This window comes from Micropterus salmoides, unplaced genomic scaffold (assembly GCF_014851395.1).
Source record: "Micropterus salmoides isolate LMB-PRFRI ecotype aquatic unplaced genomic scaffold, ASM1485139v1 Ms_hic_scaffold_12, whole genome shotgun sequence".
Classification (NCBI taxonomy): domain Eukaryota; kingdom Metazoa; phylum Chordata; class Actinopteri; order Centrarchiformes; family Centrarchidae; genus Micropterus; species Micropterus salmoides.
Window position 1 is genome coordinate 17833431 of NW_024040263.1, and position 22609 is coordinate 17856039.

Below are 22609 nucleotides of genomic sequence, written 5' to 3' on the forward strand. Positions count from 1 at the left end.
TGTGACTACCTTAACAAAGTGGAAAACATGACGTTTGAGTGCATTGTTTTCAATGACAAAATACATTTTCTTCTTATTCTCAGTAACTGAACAGGGTTTACATAAACATCAAGAAATACAATAAGTTCAATACAGGATTTGAAATCTTGATGTTTTTTCTCTGATTCTGATTCTGGAGATTTAAATTGCACTTATTTAAGATCATTTAGAGATTTCACACAGATGAGTTCACTGAGGTCACTATGAAAAAACTGAGATATACTATCTAAGAAGTATTATGAGATCCTAGAAGTTATAGCTGAGTTTTCTTTGAGCTCTTGCTCTGATCTCACTGTCCCATGTTCAGGAGACTTAAATCAGACCTATTTAAGATAATTTAGAGATCTCTTTCTTTGATCAGAGTAAGACACAAATGCGATTGTATATGGTTGCTTCTCCTGAGTTGAATTTGAGAAGTAGGAGAAAAAGCTTTTGGTCTCAATTTAGTATTAAAAGTAGCTAATTTGTGTCTAGGCGAAATGAAAGAAACAACTATGAGATCTCTTCTTGGATTTTGCTGTCCTATGGGAAATGCCAAACCCGGTTCAACATAAGTCCACAAACCAATGGGTGACATCACCGTGGCTACGTCCACTTCTTTAATACAGTCTATGCCTTTACATCTTCATTAGACTTATGACCATGCTTTGCATTTAGTATTGGCAGGTCTATGCTGCTTTCTGTTGGACAACACTAAACACCTGATACAGCTGAACACATGATTTATTGTTGAAAAAATGTTTTTGATTCTTTTGCTACTATTTCCTAATACCGTGCAAACTCACTGTTCAGCTGTCAGTCACACACTGCAGAGATGCCGAAGCTTGGGCTCTGCACGGAGAAACCACCATTGTGTTACCTTGTTTGTATTACTATGTGTGTAAGTGTGTATTTGTGTCTGTGTCTGCATGAATGTAAAACCACACAGAAGAAGGAAGCTGATCTCGTATGTAATGAAAATGTAAATTGTCTTTCTCATGTCGACCTGTGCTGTCAATCAGCATCACAATACTCCACTGCCTTTCAACCTCTTACAAAACGGCCCACAATCAACCCTGACGTGAATGGGACAAATCACTCCACCAAGCCATTTACCTCGTTCATTACAGATAAATCAATCGCCCTTATTGTTATGTTCTCTCCTCATGTCTATTCTCTGTTCCTCCATCGATTTCTGTCATCAATCCATTTGTCTGAACTGTTCTTTCTTTATCCCTTCTTTCAACAGTTTCCCTCCATCACATTCAGAGGGAGGTTTTGTAATTTGTATTAAAGTTGGTGGATTGAAAAACGATAAAGGGAACAGGTAGCTGTGGGTGGATGGAGTGATTAACAATTAATAATTATCTCCAGGCTCTGTTTTCAATTACAGTTCCGAGGTAATGGATTGGTTTTTGTTTGTTTTTTGTGGCAGACTCCATACTCCCAATTAGCCCGTCTTTGTTTTGGAGACCAGGTAGATAGAAGGAGTGAGTTTCAGACAAAAACTGAGTGGGTCTAAATTAACAAAGTGAGGCTTATTTCATAACCTGGTGTAATTTCCTCTCTTTTTTCAGAGCATCCTATATCAAAAATGTAACCCATGTTAGTCAAGAGTACAGTTTTAATGCAAGGTTGTTGCTGAAATGTGAAGGTTTTCTGTTGTTCACCAGAAGAATGACTTTTACCAAGAGTAGACTGTAGTTGTAGTAAGGTGTCTGCTGTTTCATCAACAATAACAAGAGAAAATGTAGCCTAATGTGTGCTTCGAAACATGTGCAATACCTTTATTTTAAGATTGTAAAACCTGCAATTACCTTATTACATATTTGACATATTATCTCACCTTTAAAGTTGATATGGCAATCTTGTTAGCAAACATCCATTCTGGCCAGTATTGACTATCCAAGGTCTGTTTTGGACAGAGGGAAATATCTGCCTCTTTATCTGTTAAATGTTCCACTATGTTCACCAGATAGTTGCCTACTTTGACAATGGGCCATTTGATGCTGGGCAGGTAGCGTACAGCGTGGGCTTTCAGAGCCTTTTCACTGAAAATAGCAGCCTGCAGCAGCTGAGAAGGATATGAAAGAATAAAACAGTAAAGTTGCTTGAAAAAAAACAAAATGATGAGCTTAAAGATGCTATAGTGTCCAGTAGAGCTGTTTTATGATAATCATCTGAGAGATAATTATCAGTTCATTACTACAAGAAACCCCATTCACACACAAGTTGTCATGTTATCTATTGTCAAAACATGTATAAAACACTGAAGCAGCTATAATATGTTCCTTGAAAAAATATAAACCTATCTATTAACTTCTAAACCCTATGTACATTTTTAAAGTCTTTATATCTGTCCCATATGGCATATAAACATTGAAAGAGTTTTGGTTCACTGTATTCACTCCTCCTCTTCATATTAGCTGTAAAGCATTACCTTCATAGGGAGGCTTTACTGTAAGAAATGGGGGACAATATTGACACTTCTCATTCCTTGCAAAAGTCTTCAGCAGTCTCAGATACTCATTTGGCTTCACAGCAGGTATGTTACAGCATGGTTTGCCTTTGAGAACAACTGTTACAACATCATTTATTTAGTTATGGCCAGAAGTGCAACAGGCTTAGAAACCCATATTTTTCTTTTTTTGTGATTCAGCAAATTTAGTTCTTAAACTGTTGAGACATGGGGACATATAGTTGCATAAATTGTTTGGTTAGTCCTTGAATGCCTTCTCTTGATGTACCTTTCCGTTTGGGTGTTTTTGTCATATGTTAAGAACTGCAAGAGTAATGTCATTCTCCTTTTTTTTAAAGTTTCTCCTCACTGCCAGAGAAAATTTAATTGGATTGGCTGCCACGGGTGCATGACACTGATATGCAATTTGTCTACGTGATCAGAGTTTGGAGTTTGATCTCAGTCTGTTGTCCTCATCTCAACTCGTCTTGTGACAGGAACTTACCTTTATAATGACCTGCATAAATCACTCGACTGGAATCGCATTTTGTTTGGTTGACTCTTGCACTTTGTTCCAACAAGATGCATTTAGAAATGGGGAAGTGGTTTTGACTTTTGCTGGCCCCACAAAAAGGAAATCAATTTATGCTGCTGTCCTGAAAAACAGCTTTTTCATCGGCTCACAAAACAGGATCATCAGCCTTATCCAGACACATAATGTCTATTATGCCACCATTTAGAGATAGCCAGTATTAGGTAAAAGATGCTTTTTAGATACATATTCAATTAGAGGGACCATTTTGTAATTCATGTTTGACTGGGATGAAAAACAGTGTAATTTATCATCATATAGTCCTAGGGTTTTAATATAAATAAAAACAGTAAAAACATATACTCTCTGCTTGCTGTCAGTCCTTCTGAGTACTTAATGCAGTTCATCATTTGACAGGGGATAGATCATTATATATATTATAACATGTACATATATATATATATGTATTAAAGATAGAGCTTTGAAATGTGAAAAAAATGTTCTGTTAACTTTGTCTCTGTCTTTACAAACTAAAAGCGTATCTTTACAAATGAGGCTAGCAGACTAATTGAGATTAATTGAGGTCAACTTTATCAAACAGACTGTTGAGACTTGATTAGTTCTATAATGACTCACCAAATTGTTATGATTTGTTTCTGTGCACATTACAATCTGTCATTATCTAATTCTCAGATTTGTGTTTCTCCCATCTGTACACATTTGTTTATATACTTTGACATGTGAAAATCAAAACACACTTGAGATCATCATTTTGAGCTGTGCATTGACCTTTGCAAGCAAAAAGGATTCCTTAACCTCACACACTCCACAAGATTATCAATACCAATCATCCAGCACACGCCTGTTCAGACTGTGTCTGGCTTTTAAAAAACAGTCTGGAAGAGTCAGGGCGCCATGTAGTCGGCCTGCAGCAAAAATCAGTCTGTGTCTATGTCAAAGTGTATGTAAACAAACAAAAAGGCATACATGCACTAATGTCTTTGAAAAATCATGCAATTTAGTCGAATTAAAACAATACTGCATTCTGAAGAAGACCAGTGAGCCAAATATTATAGTGATGCACACACAGCCCATGCAACATGCACAGCAAGCTCTCCTGAGATCTAGTGTCCTTTCTTCCATCCATACTATATCATGACATCATATGCTGCTCTGGTTTTTAAAGATTTATCGGGTTAGGCTTAATGACATCAACAGAACAGAAACGCATAGAAACAGAATAGTGTTCAAAAACAACCAGATGAATCACAACCACTAACAACATGCATTTTCAAGATACCTATGCTGGTCTCAGTTTTTGCTTGCCCTACAGTTAACTGCACCCATGACCAGTAAATAACTGACACCACGTGAGATACTGGTTTGCACTTCTATTTTTAAAAGTGATTATTCCCCCTTGTTAAGAGAGATTGTTGTGGCAGAAATCTGATAACAACTTTTTGGGGCAGATAAAAGAAGTTCTTGTGAAACAAATGTCCTTGTATGCTCCCCTCCTTCTCCTCTCCGTCTGCTGATAGATGTATAGTGTTCCCCTTTTAGTTTAGTCATCCATCCTACGAGAAAATATGTAAAGCAAACCATATATAAGAAATGTTGTCTCTTGATCTTTATTTCTCTTGCTCTGTGTCTCTTTGTGAGTGTGTTTGTCTCACTGTGTGAGGGCCTTTGCAGTCCCCTTTGCAGTATTCTGCTGTGTTGTTGTATTTGTAAACTGCTTGTGCTGTATGGTGTTGCGCAACATCTGAAAATAGTTGGGTCTCTTCCGCACCTTTTTTATTTAATTTAAATTGTATTTTTATTTTGAATATATTTACGAATGATTGGATTTTCACTTTTTCACTTTTCCAAATGCTTAGAAAGTGTTTTTGGAGTATTTCTTAGGTTTTAAAAATAGTGACGCAGACACAGCAGAGAGCAGCTGTGTCATGGGTTCCTACCGTCTTCTGTGGTCAGAGAGGTCATTATGTCTTGTTGGATTCCTCTTGTAAGAGCGTATTAATGGATCTTTGATTGCTAAAATATTTTGAACACATTTGCCAAACTGACAACTGACAGATCACCAAACAATCATGTGGTTATGCATTAATGCCCTGACCTGAAAGTGGCTTTGTAATCATCAGTACATTTTAACGCTAATCTATCATTTGCTAAGGTCACTGATGAGCTGGGTGGGAAAGTCATATAGAAACAGCGACAACAACAAAGAGATACAAAAAGATTGTACAACATCAAGTGCACAGCACAAAAGACATGATAATAAACACTCTGAACATCAAGACTGCCTTTTGTTTTTTATTACAGATTGCCTTCTTCTTCTGTGCCTGTGGTTGCTTTACAGATGCTGGTTAGATCAGCCTTGGGCTCGATGCTGTTTCAAGGTAGACAGCTCATTAAGAATGGTGACAAATGCTGTGGAGGGAACTTAGTCAGCTGAGAGGAAGAAAGGAGGACTGGACTAACGAAGGCAAAACCCCACAGCATATTATAACTGTGACATGGACAGCCTAGAATTGGTCTTAATACCTCTTCAGTTCTTCCATTGAAATAATACCATTCACTGCAGCTGTGGGCAGCTTTTGCCATTTTAAAAGTGTTTCCAGCAGACAGTGCAACATTTTCGAGATGATTCATTAAAAGTGAGCAAGGAATAATGTCTAAATTTATATCTGAAGCAAGGCGAAGCCTCGTACCTTTGGGTATTCTCTGTGTCTGAGGGAATGCTTTTTAAGCTTCGGTAATTTCTACCACTGTGTGTGCATGATTATGCCTGTGTGGATGTGTTTATGCAATTGTGGGGTTTAAAATGCATGCTGCACACACACACACACACACACACACACACACACACACACACACACACACACAAACAAACAAAAGGTGTAAAAATCCTTTGTTCGCATGCTGGATTCCCGCTGATAGAGCAGAACAGTTCTTACAACCCGAAGAGAGGGAGAGCCTGCGTGGGAGGTGGTCTGTCAGTCAAATCCACATGTACCAGGGCAAGTGATGCATGAAGAGAGTTTGAGATTTCACTGTCATCTTCAGTCTGGTCCCCTGCAGATCTCCCTCTTCTGCCTCCATTTCTGCTCCAATGCTCCGCTGACCACAAAGACTGTATAATCTGTGCCATGACAAAACCTGACTGCGAATCATTTAGCTGAACAAATAAGGTAGTCCTGAGTACTAGCTTGGGTCTTCCCATGTGTTTAAGCTAATTCTAAGCAGTGTCCTAAGTGGGGCAAAATGTTTCACTGAGGTAAGGATTAATAAGGGACCACTGAGAAAAAAAAAATGAAAAGTGCCATTATATTTACTGCTCAATCCGTCTGTACTGTATCCTTCCCTGTAAATACAATATTTATAGTTTTTTTTAATAATATATAGCATATACTATTACTTGACTATTATTGCTACAAGACCTCTTGCTTCTGTGACTTCCACTAACACTGTTGACCGCTGAGTGCCGCTGTTGCATCCTGAACACGGAGGCGGATCATGTTCGCTGTCCGTGGTGCTGAAAAGATCAACTGCGATGCTCACACGTCCCATATTTTCCCACTGTCAGTCACCACCAAACAGTAACATTTACCTATAGATCCTAATGTGCCAAAACATGTGCCTAAAGCAATAGGAATGACTCATTCCACTTACAGAAACCTACTTGAACAAATCCAGAGACCCTCTGGAGATCGAGCCGGTGATCTACTCCAACTTGGCCACAGTTCAGAGCCCTTTGATAAGAAAACTAGGCTATAGTAAAATGGTGAATGCTTTTCTCGCACAGAGGCAGGAACAAAGAAAGTTGAGGTTTTGAGTGCTACTTGAATGCTACTCATGTCACAACTGAAAAGCCGTAGATGGCGCCATACAGAGGTGAATGCAGCTGCGGGGGCTTCAGCCCATCAGGATCTGTCGGTCACTGTGCAGCTGGACCGGCGTTAAGTCAGCCAGAGGAAGCTACAACCATACAGGAAATAATGGGAATTTGTCTCCCAAATAAAAGAACACAACGTGTCATTGAAATCGATATCATCATTTTAAAATCAATGGCCCTTATTATATCTGCTTTGCAGAATAGTTTGGTAATACTTTTCAGCACAACATTAAACAGAACAGAGTAGAGACAAAAAGATCCTGGTCAATATCGCGCACACAGGCTCATCTGCCTACACTATTTAAATGTCATACACAACAAGCACATTTTGGACTTTTGAACGCTGTCCCCTGGGTTGGTGGTGGTTAGGACTTAGCAATAAGGTGACTTGGTTTAAAATGTGTGTTTCATGAAATGTTTTGTGAAAAAACACAAAAACAAATAACACCAATTAAAAAATTTCCCTATTTACAAAATAATTTCATGATGTTTTTCCAAATTAAAGTTACATTTCTTTTGTTTATTTAAGTGTCTTTATTTTTGTGGACCCTTTCCTAATTCAATTATATGACGTTAACAGCGGACAAAACTTATTAGGCAATTTATAAATCCTTTTATTTCCTCTGAGGGAAAATTTGGGATATTGAGATTTTATGAATTACGGGAGGGTTTTCGTCTATTGTTTTTTTCTTTGCTTCTTGTCGTTTTTAGAAATGTTCCCTCGTCAACAAGGCTATTATTTTGAAAAGACCAACCAGACGTAACACTGTACCACAGCTAACCTGCCTCTTGAGGAGTGAACGAGTAAGAGGCGATACGGCTGACTTGCCACACTCGCCGCTGCCTTTGCCATGAAGTTAAAACGTCCCTGAAGCTAGCTCTCCTCTCCTTGAAAGAAACGTGGATTTGAAACGACGCCCGCTTTTACTCACATGTATGACAACTACGCCATTTTATTTTTAGTAAACTCACATCGGGTATTACTCCAGCGGTCGACACAGCCTGCAGCGACTTCACCTCAGATTCAGATTGTTTGCCCGACGACGGAATAACGCTTTAAATGACATTTTCTCTCACGGGAGAGGAGACTTTGCTGAATGAAACTTTGTACCATTTCTGCCGGAGGGGTGAAGAAGCGCGTATGCCGGGTGCCGTGTTGATTTAAAATAACCGAGTTATTTGCAGCTGTGGACCGCTGGATGGGACGCAGATAAAATGTTTGGTCACCTCAAGTTCCAGTTTGGGAGGTTAGCAACAATGTCAGGGGTCGCACGTTTTGGAAAATGATTACTGGCAGCACCGACGGTAAAATAATGGTCAGAAGATGTCTAGTAACGTTCAAACCGTTCAGGTAAGCGACAAAGGGCTGGCGACGTTATTCTGCACCCAGTGTCCCTTTGATCATTGTGCATGCTTTTTTCACAGCTTACATTTTATCATACAGATGTCCCAAAACTGAATAGAAAGACATGGTTATCACTGTGAGGAACACTGAGTTGTGAAGCCGTAAGCCGTGTCAAAATGCACTACTATTTGTAGGTTATTGTGCACATTATGTAGAGCCAGGGTGTGTGTGTGTGTGTGTGTGTGTGTGTGTGTGTGTTACCACTTACCTAAACACACACATATGTGCACATATACGCCAGATGTTTGTCCACTAGATGAATTAGATTTCAGATCCACATGGATTACGAGACGTAAATAAGCCTGTACTACCAGTCAGCCGAGCTCTAACTTAGTTTCTTGCTACATGGATAGCTCCATTATCATTGTGTGGCTAGGCTTTGTTCCTGAGGATATAAAGGGGAAACTGGAGGGGGTTTCTTAACAACGTATACAGATAATTCTTTACAGTCCATTTAGCCTTGTTGTGCCAACTTAATTTATTTACCCTGATAGGCAGGCTATATATTAATTGCAGACATTAAATCTCTAAATGCATTCCTCTATTTTGCTTTTCTAAATTCTGGAGTTCAGTGGTACAAATGCTAGGGGATCTCATCTTTCCCTCCTTTCCACCTGCTAATACTGTTACATTTTCCAAACAATTCCTCTAGTGTGCCGGCGCAATGATGCAGCAGCTGTGCAGCACCCTCTGTAAAAAGTGTCTGCCTGTGATGGTGACATTCATGCTGCGCTAAACTACTTAACCTGCTATCTACTCAGTAGATCAAGCATTTAGTCCAAAACACTCAGTTAAGCAGCATTGTGACAAAGCTACACCAGCCCTGATAACACAGGCAAAGAGAGGTTCTTGCACGTGATTTGTGTGTGCATCACATTTAAAATGAACCAGTTTTTGTTTGTCATTTTACTATGAATAGTGGAAAAGAAAATAATATTTTCATGACAGTTAGCCTTTGTTGGATAGTTTTGACAAGAAAAAGAAACAAAAACATTGGAGAGAGAAAGTTGCCAGGCCAGAATTGAACTAGGCATATTGTGGATGTGCATCTTGTATCAGCTCCAGGAAAGCCCCAGCAGGCATATTTGGGCAACAGGAACATTAATTGACACATCTGCTGCAAAAATGCTGCTTGTCACACTGCATTTAATGTGAAACTCAACATTGTCTCAAAATGCAGTCTGTGTGTGAACACCGCAAGATCCGAATCGTTTCAGGTATTTAGGCCTCTTCAGGCACCAGGAAAAGTTTCTTGGAAAATAACACAACTAACATCTAAACCACGGCTCCTCCATGCCTGGCAGAAGTCCTCTCGCTTCGAAATCATCTACCTAGAGGCAAAAATCTGATAAGTCTATATGTGTGAGAAGGCCAATTAGCTGATAGCAGATCTCGCCTTCTGATCCAATTATAGGGAGCGGAGCATTTACTTTAAGCTGGTTAATTAAAGACTCGTCAGGCAGGACTGGGGCCTAATCCTCTCATATCATCCACCTAAGGCCACTTTGGAAAACTGCTAAATGATAACAGAGGATATGATCACCCTAGGACACCATCAGGCCAGCTTCTGAACACCCACATGAGCTGAGTGATTCACTTTTTTTCCTGCTCCTTTCTCTTTCCATCAATCTTGCTAGACTTCCCCCTATTCTGCACACACACATAAACACACATAGGATTATTAATACTTAAGATCACAGAGAGAATAGTGATATAATGGATTTGTAAACTGTAAACTCAGCCAATTTTGCTTAGTGTCCTCTGTGTAGCCCCTTTCCAAACCTGTCACTGGGCCTCTTCACTTTTCCATACTGGAATAATTCAAGGCACTGAGGAGGACGAGAATGAAAAGCAACGAATGTGGCAACTAAACACTAAATCAGATCTGTGATTCAGATTTTCAGCTTCCACCTGCTTGGCTTGCTGACCACACAGTAGGATAGTAAGTGCATAATCCATGCAGCTATACAGTAAGCATGTCTGGATCAGGGCATCATATTCATGATAAATAATCCCTTAATCATAATCATTGTATAGGGCTTGGATACACATCAGTTACTGTATGTGGTCCTCTGACAACGATTGAGCTATCCTAATTCATTCCGCAATATGCCTGGAACAGATGGAGGTAATTTTTTATTATTTAATAATGTTACAATATCCTGGGAGAGACAGAGAGGTAAATGAGAAACCGTGATGAAGGAGCATGTGCCAGCTGCCTAGATGCTGGGACTTTGATGAGAATGCAGTTAGATTCTAATTTCTCCATGTTTTCAGTGTAAATCAATAAAAATTTGCTACACAGATCATTGCCGTCGCTCTAATCCCTCTGATCACAGTGATCATCACATTAAAGTGTTGTCTAATAATCTCTTTCCAACGCCAGCAAATTAAGTCGATTATTGGGAATTGGAAAGTCTGATTTCAACACCTATTCATACACAAATTACAGTTTGTCTTGTTACAAGTGTAATCAGCACGGCAATTCATTAAATCCCAACTGAAGTTCAAAATGTAATCTGATCCCTTTGCTCACAGAATGTATGGAAAACGAAGATAAATGACCAAGTTAACCGGAATGACTGTATAGCTGCTGTACTTTTTGGAGTGATCAGATGACTGTAATCATTTTTGATGCAACCCATTAGATAAGAGCCTTGATGATGGTGATAGTGATGATTATTCACTGTCAATATGTGTTGTACATGAGTAAAAGGTTGCCTCTCAAGGAGCTACATCCCACTGTCTGGCCTTGAAGCTGAGGGATTACTACTCAGGACAAGATGCATTGGCTCTGTCTTTGGAATATTGTCTCCCTGGGAGCTAGCCAAACCACCACGCTCCACACTCAACAGATTATTCAACATCTTGATCCCTTTGGGTCAATCAGATCATTTCAGCAAATGTTCTTTTAAGTGGCTATTCTTCCTTGCTGTTGATAGGAACTCATTTCTTACGGCCTCATCAATATTAAGAGGCTTTGGTTCAGAACCTTGCGTGACTGGAGCTACTTACCATTCCAGGAAGTGCTGTCAGATTTCACACTGGGCTGTGCATTCAAGCAAACAGCTCTTGCCTGGCTTTGAAGAGAAAGCAATAGAAATGAATAATTCATTCATTTGTTATGTTAAGATTCAGTTTTCCAAACACTGGTGCAGAAGTTAAAAGTTTAAAGGTTACACCTGTGCAAGGTTGGCCTTTAATTTAAATGATGAAGTGAATTGTGATGAAGATGGTGGTGATGGTGCAGTGGATAAGACACCTTTGGTGTGAGAGACCCGGGTTCCCCACTGTGACACATCCACCAATGTGTCCCTGAGCAGAAGAAGACACTTAACCCTTAGTTCCTCTAGAGGCATGTGAACTCTGACATATGTAGCAATTGTAAGTTGCTTTGGATAAAATCATCAGCTAAATGAATAAATGTCATGTAATAATATCACAAAAGCTCTTCCCTTTTTCCTCCTGCTGTTGGCATTGCTTTAGATACATTGCCCATATGCTGGATATGATTTGTAACTGCTTGTTTGTTATTGAAGCCCTATATATTTTTCAAAATTACAACACATTTACCCAAACAACTGTACATGATGAGGACATTAGGGGAAAATGTCTTCAGCTGCTAAAATATGTAGTCTAAGTACTGGAGTGTTTTTCATTTTGCCATTAATTTTCACATCAATCTGCATTTGGACTACTGTAGTGATCTGCTATCACTACCAGGGGAGGTTATTATATTTTGGCTCATCACACACAACAATGTCACAGAAACACCCAACTCGTAAACCAGTTCATTCATTCAGCTTCTCTCTAAATGTTGATGAAGCTAAAATCTAAGATGATGCAGTGCTACGAGGTAGTAGTGAGTCCGTCCTGTCTGAGCAGACGGTTTGCTGTTTGGGCTTCTGTTGTTTTCTTGTTTATAGTCTGCGTTGTTCATATCCATGCTGCTCTCTTGCTGAAAGCTCCGGACAATTCATTCCTGGTAGTTCTTCAGACCTTGCTACAGATGGAGCATGTGGCCTGTGTATGTTTTCTTAATGGTTCAAGATATGAGTGTTTTATTATGCTGTGTGCTTGAGTCCTGTGTGATAGCGTATCGTTACACTACTTCTATAGTATCTTCTAAGAATTTCCTTTTGTTGGAGTTAGCAGCGGAACATCAAGCTTTTTTAAAGTGGGACATGACTTGTTAGTCATGGAGGCAGACTGGTATTTTGTCCAACGGATAAGGATCGCAGACAGCTTTGCCTCTCTGGTTCCCCAAAGAGCCACAGTATCATAAGATAACCTCTGATCCATATACACTGAAGAGACTAGCTTAACTAGGGCAGGATTTACACAGATACAAAAGACCTGATTTTCAACTCTTTTAAGTCAAATATCTGATTCTCTCATGGCTCTCTGACAAGAGAGAACCCACACAGAGTCTGATTTTATTTTCCCTTCAGAGGTACGGCACCGTTTCAGATATCGGATGTGAGCCACAAAGCAGAGAGAAGCAGACGTTTATGTTTCAAAGCAAGATCTGCACTACAGATTTGAGCCTGGATTTTAAAATATTATCACATGAGACCAGATAGGTTCTTCAGATAGTTTTTTCAAGTCTATCTTAAAAAAATACTCGCATGCCCATGTGTACACTGAAAGAGTTATTGGTGGCTGAAATCATTCCACCTGTATACTTCCTACTAGGATACCCAGTTTTTTTGGCTAAATTATATTAGCTTTAGTGAAACAAGAGGACTGTGGATTTTGTCCCCAATTAGAATTGTATTAGATAAGGACCTCTTCAGGATCAGTATAGACAGGAGAAACTACTGCACCAACTGATAACTCTTTTAATATACATATAGACTGAACAAAATTAGAAATGCAACACTTTTGTTTTTGCCCCCATTCATCATGAGCTGAACTCACACATCTAAGACTTTCTCTATGTACACAATTTTCTATTTCTATTTACTATTTCTCTCAAATATTGTTCACAAATCTGTCACAAATCATGCCACAGTTGTCACAAGTTTTGAGGGAGCGTGCAATTGGCATGCTGACTGCAGGAATGTTCACCAGAGCTATTGCCCGTGAATTGAATGTTCATTTCTCTTCCATAAGTCGTCTCCAAAGGCGTTTCAGAGAAGAAACTGTCAGGAACCACCTCAGGGAAGATCATCTGCATGCTCGTCATTCTCATCTGGGTCTTGACCTGACTTCAACTTTGCACAGCCATTGAAGAGGAGTGAACCAACATTCCACAGGCCGCAATCAACAAACTGATCAACTCTATGCGAAGGAGATGTGTTGCACTGCGTGAGGCAAATGGTGGTCACACCAGATACTGACTGGTTTCCAGACCCCCCCAATACAGTGAAACTGTACATTTTGGAGTGGCCTTTCATTGTGGCCATCCTAAGGCACACCTGTGTAATACCCATGCTGTCTGATCAGCATCTTGATATGCCACACCTGAAAGTGGATGGATTATCTCGGCAAAGGAGAGGTGCTCACTGACACAGATTTGTGAACAATATTTGAGAGAAAAAGGCTTTGTGTAGTCTTAGATCTTTGAGTTCAGCTCATGAAAAATGAGGGCAAAAACAAGTGTTGCGTTTATAATTTTGTTCAGTATATGTCGGTGAGTGTCTTCTAACACAGACTTGAAAAAAGCCAAACCCAGAGAACTGGCCTTAGATTGTAGACGTATTTGCACTTTGAGATTTCCCTGAAATGTAAAGTGCATTATAAATAAAATGTATTATTGTATTTCATAACTCACGGTGATACAATATACAGTAACTCACATTGTGACGACTGTTTTGCATAGCCCACTGTTGACCTCATTTTGTGTGGTTCAGACAGAGTGAGACCAAGTCTCAAAGACTTTAGTTGGCATTTTAGCTATATCTTTACGCTCCTGTCCTCTTCTAGTCTTTTTTTTCTCTTCCACGTCTGCACCCCACTTGATATTACATAAATAATCACATTCATTTTGCCAGCACTTGGGGACAAACTGCTCAAGCATATTTTGTCCTAGATGTACGTCAACCAATTACATCAAACCACCCAAATGTTTCAGGTGCCCTTTGGCTTAAAGTTGCTACTTTTCCACATGTGATCATTGCTCTATTTATGCTCTGCCTTCTGGAAGGGCTGCCTGCTGTTTCTTGACTGTCTCTTTGTTTCTCTTCTCCACTCCTCTTCTGCTCTCCTCCACATTTTTTCCTCATCCTCTCGTCTTTGCCTCTCTAATTTGCCTCTCGCTTTTCTGCCAATCATTCTGTCCTGCAAACCTGTCTTCTCTAATTGTCGGCCTATTCATCTGTAAACATTCTTGCTTTTGTTTTTCAAGCCTCTCGCTCTGTATCCACTCCCTTTTCTGCCTCCAAATATCTCCCTATCCCCCCCCTTCTCTATTCTCATCTTCATATTCCCAGTACTCACCCAACTCATCTATTTACCTGCCCTTCCCTGTAAATATGTCTATCTATCTCAACTCCCTTTTCATCTATTTCCTCTCTCCTCCCCCCTGTGTTTCAGGATATTCGTGGTGGGAATAGGCTTCTTCAGCCTGTGCTTTCTAATGACCTCTCTGGGGGGGCAGTTCTCAGCCAAGAGACTGGGGGACTCCCCCTTCACCATCCGCACAGAAGGTACTGACATGTGCCGTGTGTGTGTGTGTGAGAGTGCATGTTTGTTTGTAAACAGTTCCTTCACTGAATTGAAATGATGTAATGTCACTGCATGTTGCTGTGCTATAACTCTCCATGGTCCTACTGGCGCTTCACTGCCATGTGCCACTTTGTTTAAGCTGCACCACCTGTCAGTGGAAACATAAATTTTGGCCTGGGCAAAGAAATCATAAAGTAAATGTAAATACCATCGCAGAACCAGTATGACCAGTGAATTTCATTCATACAACTTTCAGCAGATAAGCTGATTTTCTGTTGTTGCGGTCAAGTGGTGAGAGATAAATCAACATGCTTGTAAAAGAAGATTGATCTGGTGTGTGGGACATGAGCTAGAGAGGCCAGACAGTAGCTTGGAAGTTATTGGTCTAATCCCCAGCGGTGACAGCAGCAAGTGTGGCTAATATTATATCTGTGGGTTTCACCCTCACTACTTTCAGGGATTCTGCTCTGATGACATAAACAGTATATTTCAGGGCTATGTGTGTCACATACATTATATATTAAAATACATGTGAATTATTATTCTCTATGTTTGGTGAAATGTTTACTCAGCTGACAGTTCTTTGACTCAGATATGACAAAACACTGTATCTGTATCAACATAATTAATCTACTTAATATTGATGGACTCACTCCACTTTTATATCTATCTGGACTCACTCCACTTTTATATCTATCGACTTTAGAGGAGCGTTTAGCAATCCAGCCTGAAAAGCATTTTACAGCTCCTCTGAACCCTCTCATGATTCTCTTTAAGTCTCACCTTCATATGGAAGTCCATTAAAGCAAGCCTATATGTCTGTTGCTGTAACCACAAGTGGAAATTACAGTATGATGACTCTTTGAATTTCCCCACATTTCGGGATTGTGGTTGAGTACAGAAGACAAACATTAGCTAAGTGTAACTAGAAGAGCAAAATACATTAGAATTATATGAAAGTGAAGCATCACACTTTTACACCCCAAAGTGTTGTTAAGATACTTCTCTGCATGTTTATTTGTCCACAGAAAAAATACTGTAAATATGACACCAACCTTGAATTCCTGTATTTTTCCATATCACTGCACATTGGTTTCTGTACTTGTGTTGCATGGACACTGAAGCCAACGTCCGACAAAGCCATATCTCAGCAGTGAAAGGTTATTAACACATTGGCCAGCCAGCAATATCACATGACCCAGAGTGATGGCTGACTGCCAGTGGCAAGTCAGAAAAAAAAGAGTGCCATTGTAATCTCCTGCTGTACAAGGTGCGAAGTCAGAGGTCACTCTGTGGAGGCCATCTACTTCTCAGTACTGCGGGAGTTAAAATAAGAAATCCTGTGTTCCGAGGGCGCTCCCACAATGTGTGTAGAGTGTGTGTGTGGGCAAAACAGTGGTTGAGGCATGCCATGTGTCAGCTGACGTGGGAGTGAGAGCACATAAAAGACAGAGCAAATGCTCCTTTCGGTGTGAATCAGTCAGGTGTTCGCGTGCGTGTGTGTTATCTGTTAGAAATAAAGATGAACCAGTGAAAATGGAAACAGAAAACAGCAGACTTAACTGAATGGATAGATGCAGAAGCATATCAGTCGGTGTGTTTTTGTGTGTGTGTGTGTGAGAGAGAGAGAGAGAGAGAGAGCGATACAGAGGGTGGAAAGGGGGGTCATTTGGGATTACTGTGTTTGTGATAAATTGAGATTACTGTGTTTGTGATAAATTAGAATTAGTGTGTATGTGTCAGTGTTCCATTGTAAAATGTACTTGATTAATCAACTAGTCATGCGCTGCAGCCTGGGAAGACATCTGGAGCAAGCTCATTAAGAACTGTATAGTGTCCAACCGTGCATCCCCATAGGAACTTACTTTGTGTGTGTGTGTGTGTGTGTGTGTGCGTGCGTGCGTGCGTGCATGTGCCTCTAAATTTATTTGTGTGTCTCTCTTTTTTAGTATGTACGGAAATGCTTTTGTGTTTCTATGCACAAAAGATGTCCATATCTATATCATCTACAGTATGCCTGGGTGTGTTTGTTTGTGTGTATGCCCCACTGTTTCACCCTCTGCTCTCCCTTTATGCGTATCTCTGTTGTCTACTACCTCACACTGTTTTTGCTGCTGTTGCTGAGTGTGTATGTGTGTTTGTGACGAGCTGGCAGGAAATTGGCTGTTAAATGGGGCGACAGCAGCAATGTGGGACAAGATTGAGACCAGAGAGACTGAGAGACCGATCCATCTGCTCTCTCCAAATCAGCCCCGCTGAAACAACTGGCCCTTTCATTAAGTCTCCACTCACCACCTGCAGAGCAGCACACACACACACACATACACACTCACACACACACACACAGGTCCTCTCCCATGTCCCATTAAGTACATGTCATTTCTAGGAGATCTTCCTTGTGAAAATATGCAACACTGCCAAACAAAACAGTTTCTCCAAATTTTCAGGCTCTTCTTACAGAGACCAGCAAAGCAGAGCAACTTTATTTGGTGCTCATTGTATTTGCCTTAAAGAACTTGGCTTTATCATAACCAGCTGCCAAGAGGTTTCTTGTTAGCAGCTATGGCGTGATTATTTATTTTCATTTAATTCATTCATTCATTTCAATTTCAATAATAAGAGTGCTATTTTTAAAACGCAGAAACCCACAATTTCCATTACAATTTCCATAATTAAGAGTGACTTAACAAGCAACAGCAAGTAAAAGTTTAAACTGACAATCAATGTTTTCATTGCCTATAATGACAACTGCTGCTGGTAAATAAATTTAGCAGTAGAGTCTTTCTGCATGCCTGTGTCTGTATAATGGTACTTCTCCAAGGATGGTTTTGTACATGCAGAAACACTCTTCAATCATTTTTGATGTTTGACAAAATAAGGCGTGATCTGTGGCAGCGTTTTCTCCCTCTATAAAAGATCTAGGTGATGGCCTTGTGTCAGTTTCAGAGCGATAGCTAGCAGGTAGCTCTGTAGTTGTTTGGTGTAAGTGACTGACAGCTGGTGAATAGAGTTGTCTGAATTGCCATGTTAAACTTCTCAACACATCATATAATTTTTTTTAAGCTTAACACCCTTAAATGCTCTGAATTGAGACCTCCAAGTTTCGGGGCTGTGAAAATAGTCAGTGTGAGGCTAATGTTATCGTTAGCTGAAGCAGCTATAGTGCAAAGCAGCTATAGTGCAAAGCTCTCAACATAAGGTGTCACCAGTCTGATATCAAAATACTGATTTACCAATTTGATCAACTATGCATATATTGTCAATAAATGTAATGGCACTTTTAAGAGTTGAGATTACATTTTAATATTGATGCGTATGTCAGATATATTACTAATACATTATCTTTATTAAATGTGACCTAAATTAGTCAGGTTTTCAATTGAAAAGTATGTACATTTATCTAGAAGTTGATTTTTCTTTAGCTGACATGTTTAAAGAAACATGGGTTCTTGTTAAATACTATGTTGACCACAAAAACCACAGACCTGTAGTTAAATAAAAAAATATATATATAACAATATAGGTCAGAATCTTAATTAGTTGTTTTCCTAAAATTGTTCAACCCTGTGATTGGTTGTCTTATTTTAGCATTGGTCCAATGTTAAGGCAGTTTTCTCATGCCATACATAATGTTGTGTGTGCTTATTTCTCTACTGTAAAAGCATTATTCACAAGTTGAAACAAATCCTTTGTACTAAGAAGTTACTTTGTCATGACATAGCAAACTGTCAAAGGCTGTTTTGTTTTGTCCATTGCTTTTGGCTCTCTTAAACATGGCCTCAGCTCAGTTCCTTAATGATGATGACTGAATTTAGGGATTTTAAGTATACACTGCTGACATTGTTAGCTAAAGAAGCTCATTTAAAAACTTACAGATTAACATATCCTCAACAGTTTTGTCCCTAGTAGCCCACAGCAATCATTTAGTCACTACTGTCCACTTCTGTTATCTGAAAATGTGCCTGTATCACTGTGTTTAGATGTCATTGTATAACAGGGCTTTCCACAGCCTGTGCAGAGGATGACTGATTCAGCAGCTGTCATCCAGGGCTAATCACTATCCAGGATGTGTTGACAACAAGGCCTTCAGGAAGACAAGAATAAAGTTGCTTTTCTGTATGTAAATCAAAATCTCGCATTGTGCCACAGTCATTCATACACAGATATTAGCTTGCTTTTTGCACACAATAACAGCCACATTTGTGCATGGCTTTGTCACCTTAGTGGGAGTTGTGCTGATAGCAATTGTTTGGGTATTAACTGAATTTCCTCGCCACCTCTCGCTTCTGTGGATTATCAGCTTCCATGGGAGGTTCAGAGTGCTGGGTTTTCTCTGAAATCCCCGTCTCTACTCAGTGACTCACAAACTCATCAGGAGCCGTGAGCCGGAGATGGAGAGGTAGGGGCTCAATAGTGAAAGTGAGAAAGTAGAGGAGGAGGAAGTAGAATGGAGATTGTATGTCTTTGTGTCTGTCCGTGATTAAGCGAGAGAATGAGATTTCTAGAGGATGCATTGCTTACAAAAGAGAAATAGAGGGATAAAAAGGTACACAACCAGAATTTATTTCATCTGATTAAAATACATCAGACGTAAGGGAAATGTTAGCTTGATCAAAGGCCCTCCCTATGGACCTTGTTCATACTCTGCAGTTTATTACATTAACAAGGACTCTTGACAGTCCTTTCACCCTGTTTGTTCTAGCTGAAAGACTCAGGGCTTTCTCTGCCTGCTTGAGTCCCTGCTGGGAGAGAGAATATATTTTTTATATATACATTTTTTGCCTCAGTTTAAAAATGTGCATTTATCTCATCTCTGTAGGTTAAACGGTTAGCAGCTTGAGAGTTCTGTCAATCAAATAATGTAATTTAGAAAATGGAAAACTTGTAATCGCCACGAGGAGAACACTCTGTTTGGAAATGCTGCTGTGCTTAGATCCAAGCAGGGGCCGAGACTAATGGTTGTTTGACTCGCAATAAACTCAGTTCTGTGATGTTCGTCTGAGAGTTTCTGTGCCATCAGTCAGAAAAAAGACTCACGCCAATGTGTCACATTTCCAAAAGACATTTTAACTTGTGTCCTAGGAAGACCTCATCTAAGAGTTTAAAGTTATTAAAGTAACTGCAGTTTTAGGACCTATATATTTCTGTTTTTATTATAAAGTGAGTGAAATAGCACATGTGCAGTATATTTCAATACATCAGTATGCAGTAGCTGGTACCGGTTGAGCACATCAGACACCCCCGCTCTGTGGTCCCCTTTCATGTTTTTTTCACACACTGGATGTTCATCTCTATCACATATTCCCCGCAGTTATGTTTCCTACCCATCGCTTCATGTCGAACAAATCTGGCATGACAATCTTCTGCATGTCGCTGGGCGCTAGGTGCAGCAGGGGAGTCACTCGGGGAGTACACTTTATCAGTTCACTCATAGCCTGGGGAGTTTGAATGGACTGTGTGTGTGCGTGCTGGTTTATGGGTTTGTGATTCTCTCTGGATAACACCATCAAGTCAACAACAATATAAAAATGGATTCAGAGTGAATTCATGTGTGTTGTATTTATGTGTTTGAGTAATATGTGTGTTCCTGACCAGGTGTCCTCACAAATATAGAAATAGCCTAGAAGAATTCTACATTAAGACAAGTTTTAGTGTTAAGACTAATTCTTATTCACCACATACTTCAACATTAACATTTGGGTTTAGAGTTGAAATTAGAAATTAAGATTTAAGATAAAGGTTAGATCAGGTGGGATAGTATATGGTGGTAGTTCCATCATCTCACAGGGCTGGAAACTTTTTTTGAGTTTAGGTGTGGAATATGTAACTAAAAGATATCTCTTCCCACTGGCAATTCCACTTCACCTCATTGAAAGATTAAATGTAATTTGGAATGAAGCATTGGTATAGCAATGGGATCATATGCTTTTGGGGAATTTTACCAAATTTCCAGTTAAAACCCCATTTCCTGTCTGTGCACACAGACAGGAAATGGGATTCAATGGATTAGAACTTCACTATCATCTAGTTTTTTGTATTCAAATTAGTGTCTTTACAAATGCATAAATTAGAACTTCAAGACTGCTTAATGCCAGCAGTCTCGCTTTGGAGAAAATTTATTGGGGTATTTCTCTTTAGAGAGGAGCTTCTTCATGATTCTCATCTGAGCTAAGCAAAGCTAGGCGTTTGTCATACAAGTTGTACCCAGAGACCTAAGAAAGGCATAAGTAGGAAAGCAACCTATCCAATGAGGCTGAAGTTAAGGTTGGTCGTAATTATACAGTGGTATGAATCATGTTAGGCTGTATTTGTTAGTCAAGAGAGCATCAAGGGAAACATTCAGGCTTCATAGAAACAGATACATATTGAATGGAGAGTTTAAAACACTCAGAACTGTTAGGAGACGGGACAGAAAGGACCCAAACGCAACACTCAGAGGGAAGGAGGTTTTATTGAGGGTTCACGGAGGGGGCTAGGGAAGAGGTGAGGGAGGAGAGGTGGACGCCAGGGGACGCGGGCACGGAGGACCGAGGAGCAGGCAAAGGCACGGGTGGTGAGGCGAGGAGCAGGGAGGAGCCGGGAGGGCGCCGTGGAGGAAGCCTGAGAGGTGAGGACCGGAGGATGAGCCCAGCCGACTGAACGGATGACGAGAGTGAGTGAACCTGGGAGGGAAAACAGACAGAAAGACAGGGTTAGTGACCGGAGCAACAAAATGCAGGGAAAAAGAGAAAAAACAAGGAACATGAGAGCCTGGCCGTAGAGATGGCACCCGGGTAAGGAGCAACGACGATCAAGCGAGGATGGTGTGGAGAACCGGGGTTGAAATACAGGCTGGGATGAGGTTGATTACTGGCAGGTGTGGCAGGCTGACGAGGTGGCTGATGAGGTGCAGGTGTAGGTAGTTGGCTGGGCTCAGGAGCCGAGGGAGAGAGGAGGAGAACACAGGGAGGCAGGCAGAGCAAAACAATGGGTGAAATAAAGTGAGAAAAAAAAAGTAAAACCAGGACACTCACCGTCAGCTGGGCTGTCCCCACAACACAGAACAAGGTAGCAGAGAATCTTACCTTTTGGAGTACAAAAGTTTGTCAGAGGTGCAGTACCATACTACATTATGGTAATCTTTCTGACAGATCTATTTTTCCACCTGTTCAATTTTTTCCTTCAGAAGTACAATTGTATTATGTACCAAAAATACCTTTGCTGTCTATTTCCTCTGTTGGCCTGGGGAGGGGGGAATACAGAGAGAACCACTGCACACAGACAAACCAGCAGGACACATACTGTTGTGACATTATGATCCCTCACCAGCTTCCCCCCTGTGAACACTTCCTATTGCATTTAAAGGACAAACAGAAAACACCTCTGTCAGGAAATTAACACGTTCCTCCAGTGGTGAAGTTATGATTTGAATTCTTTATGTGTAAATCCCTTAACTGGTAAAGACCAGACATTTACTAATATTCAGCACACCCTTCAGTGTGAAAGAAAGAAGTAGATAGAAATAGAAGATTGCGTTCTGTACTTAACAGCTTTGAGGTTTGAATGTGACAAATGACAGTACTTGCTGAAAAGGGGACAGGGGTTCTCAGTCAATTTACCATGAGGTACTGATTTAAAAACAAGAGCATTGAT

At 40.1% G+C, this 22609-nt stretch overlaps 1 protein-coding gene across 3 annotated transcripts in view; it reads left to right on the forward strand.

Moving 5' to 3' along the window:
* The first annotated feature begins 7696 nt into the window (after positions 1-7696).
* Positions 7697-22609, forward strand: part of LOC119899255 (alpha-1,6-mannosylglycoprotein 6-beta-N-acetylglucosaminyltransferase B-like) — a 162974-nt gene continuing 148061 nt past the window's right edge. For 2 of the 3 annotated variants that reach the window (XM_038713775.1, XM_038713777.1), the window contains exons 1-2: positions 7697-8254; positions 14846-14958. In XM_038713775.1, coding sequence (XP_038569703.1) covers positions 8187-8254; positions 14846-14958 — 181 coding nt within the window. In that variant the 5' untranslated portion in view covers positions 7697-8186. The remainder of the gene's footprint in view (positions 8255-14845; positions 14959-22609) is intronic. The other variant, XM_038713776.1, reaches the window with a different exon arrangement.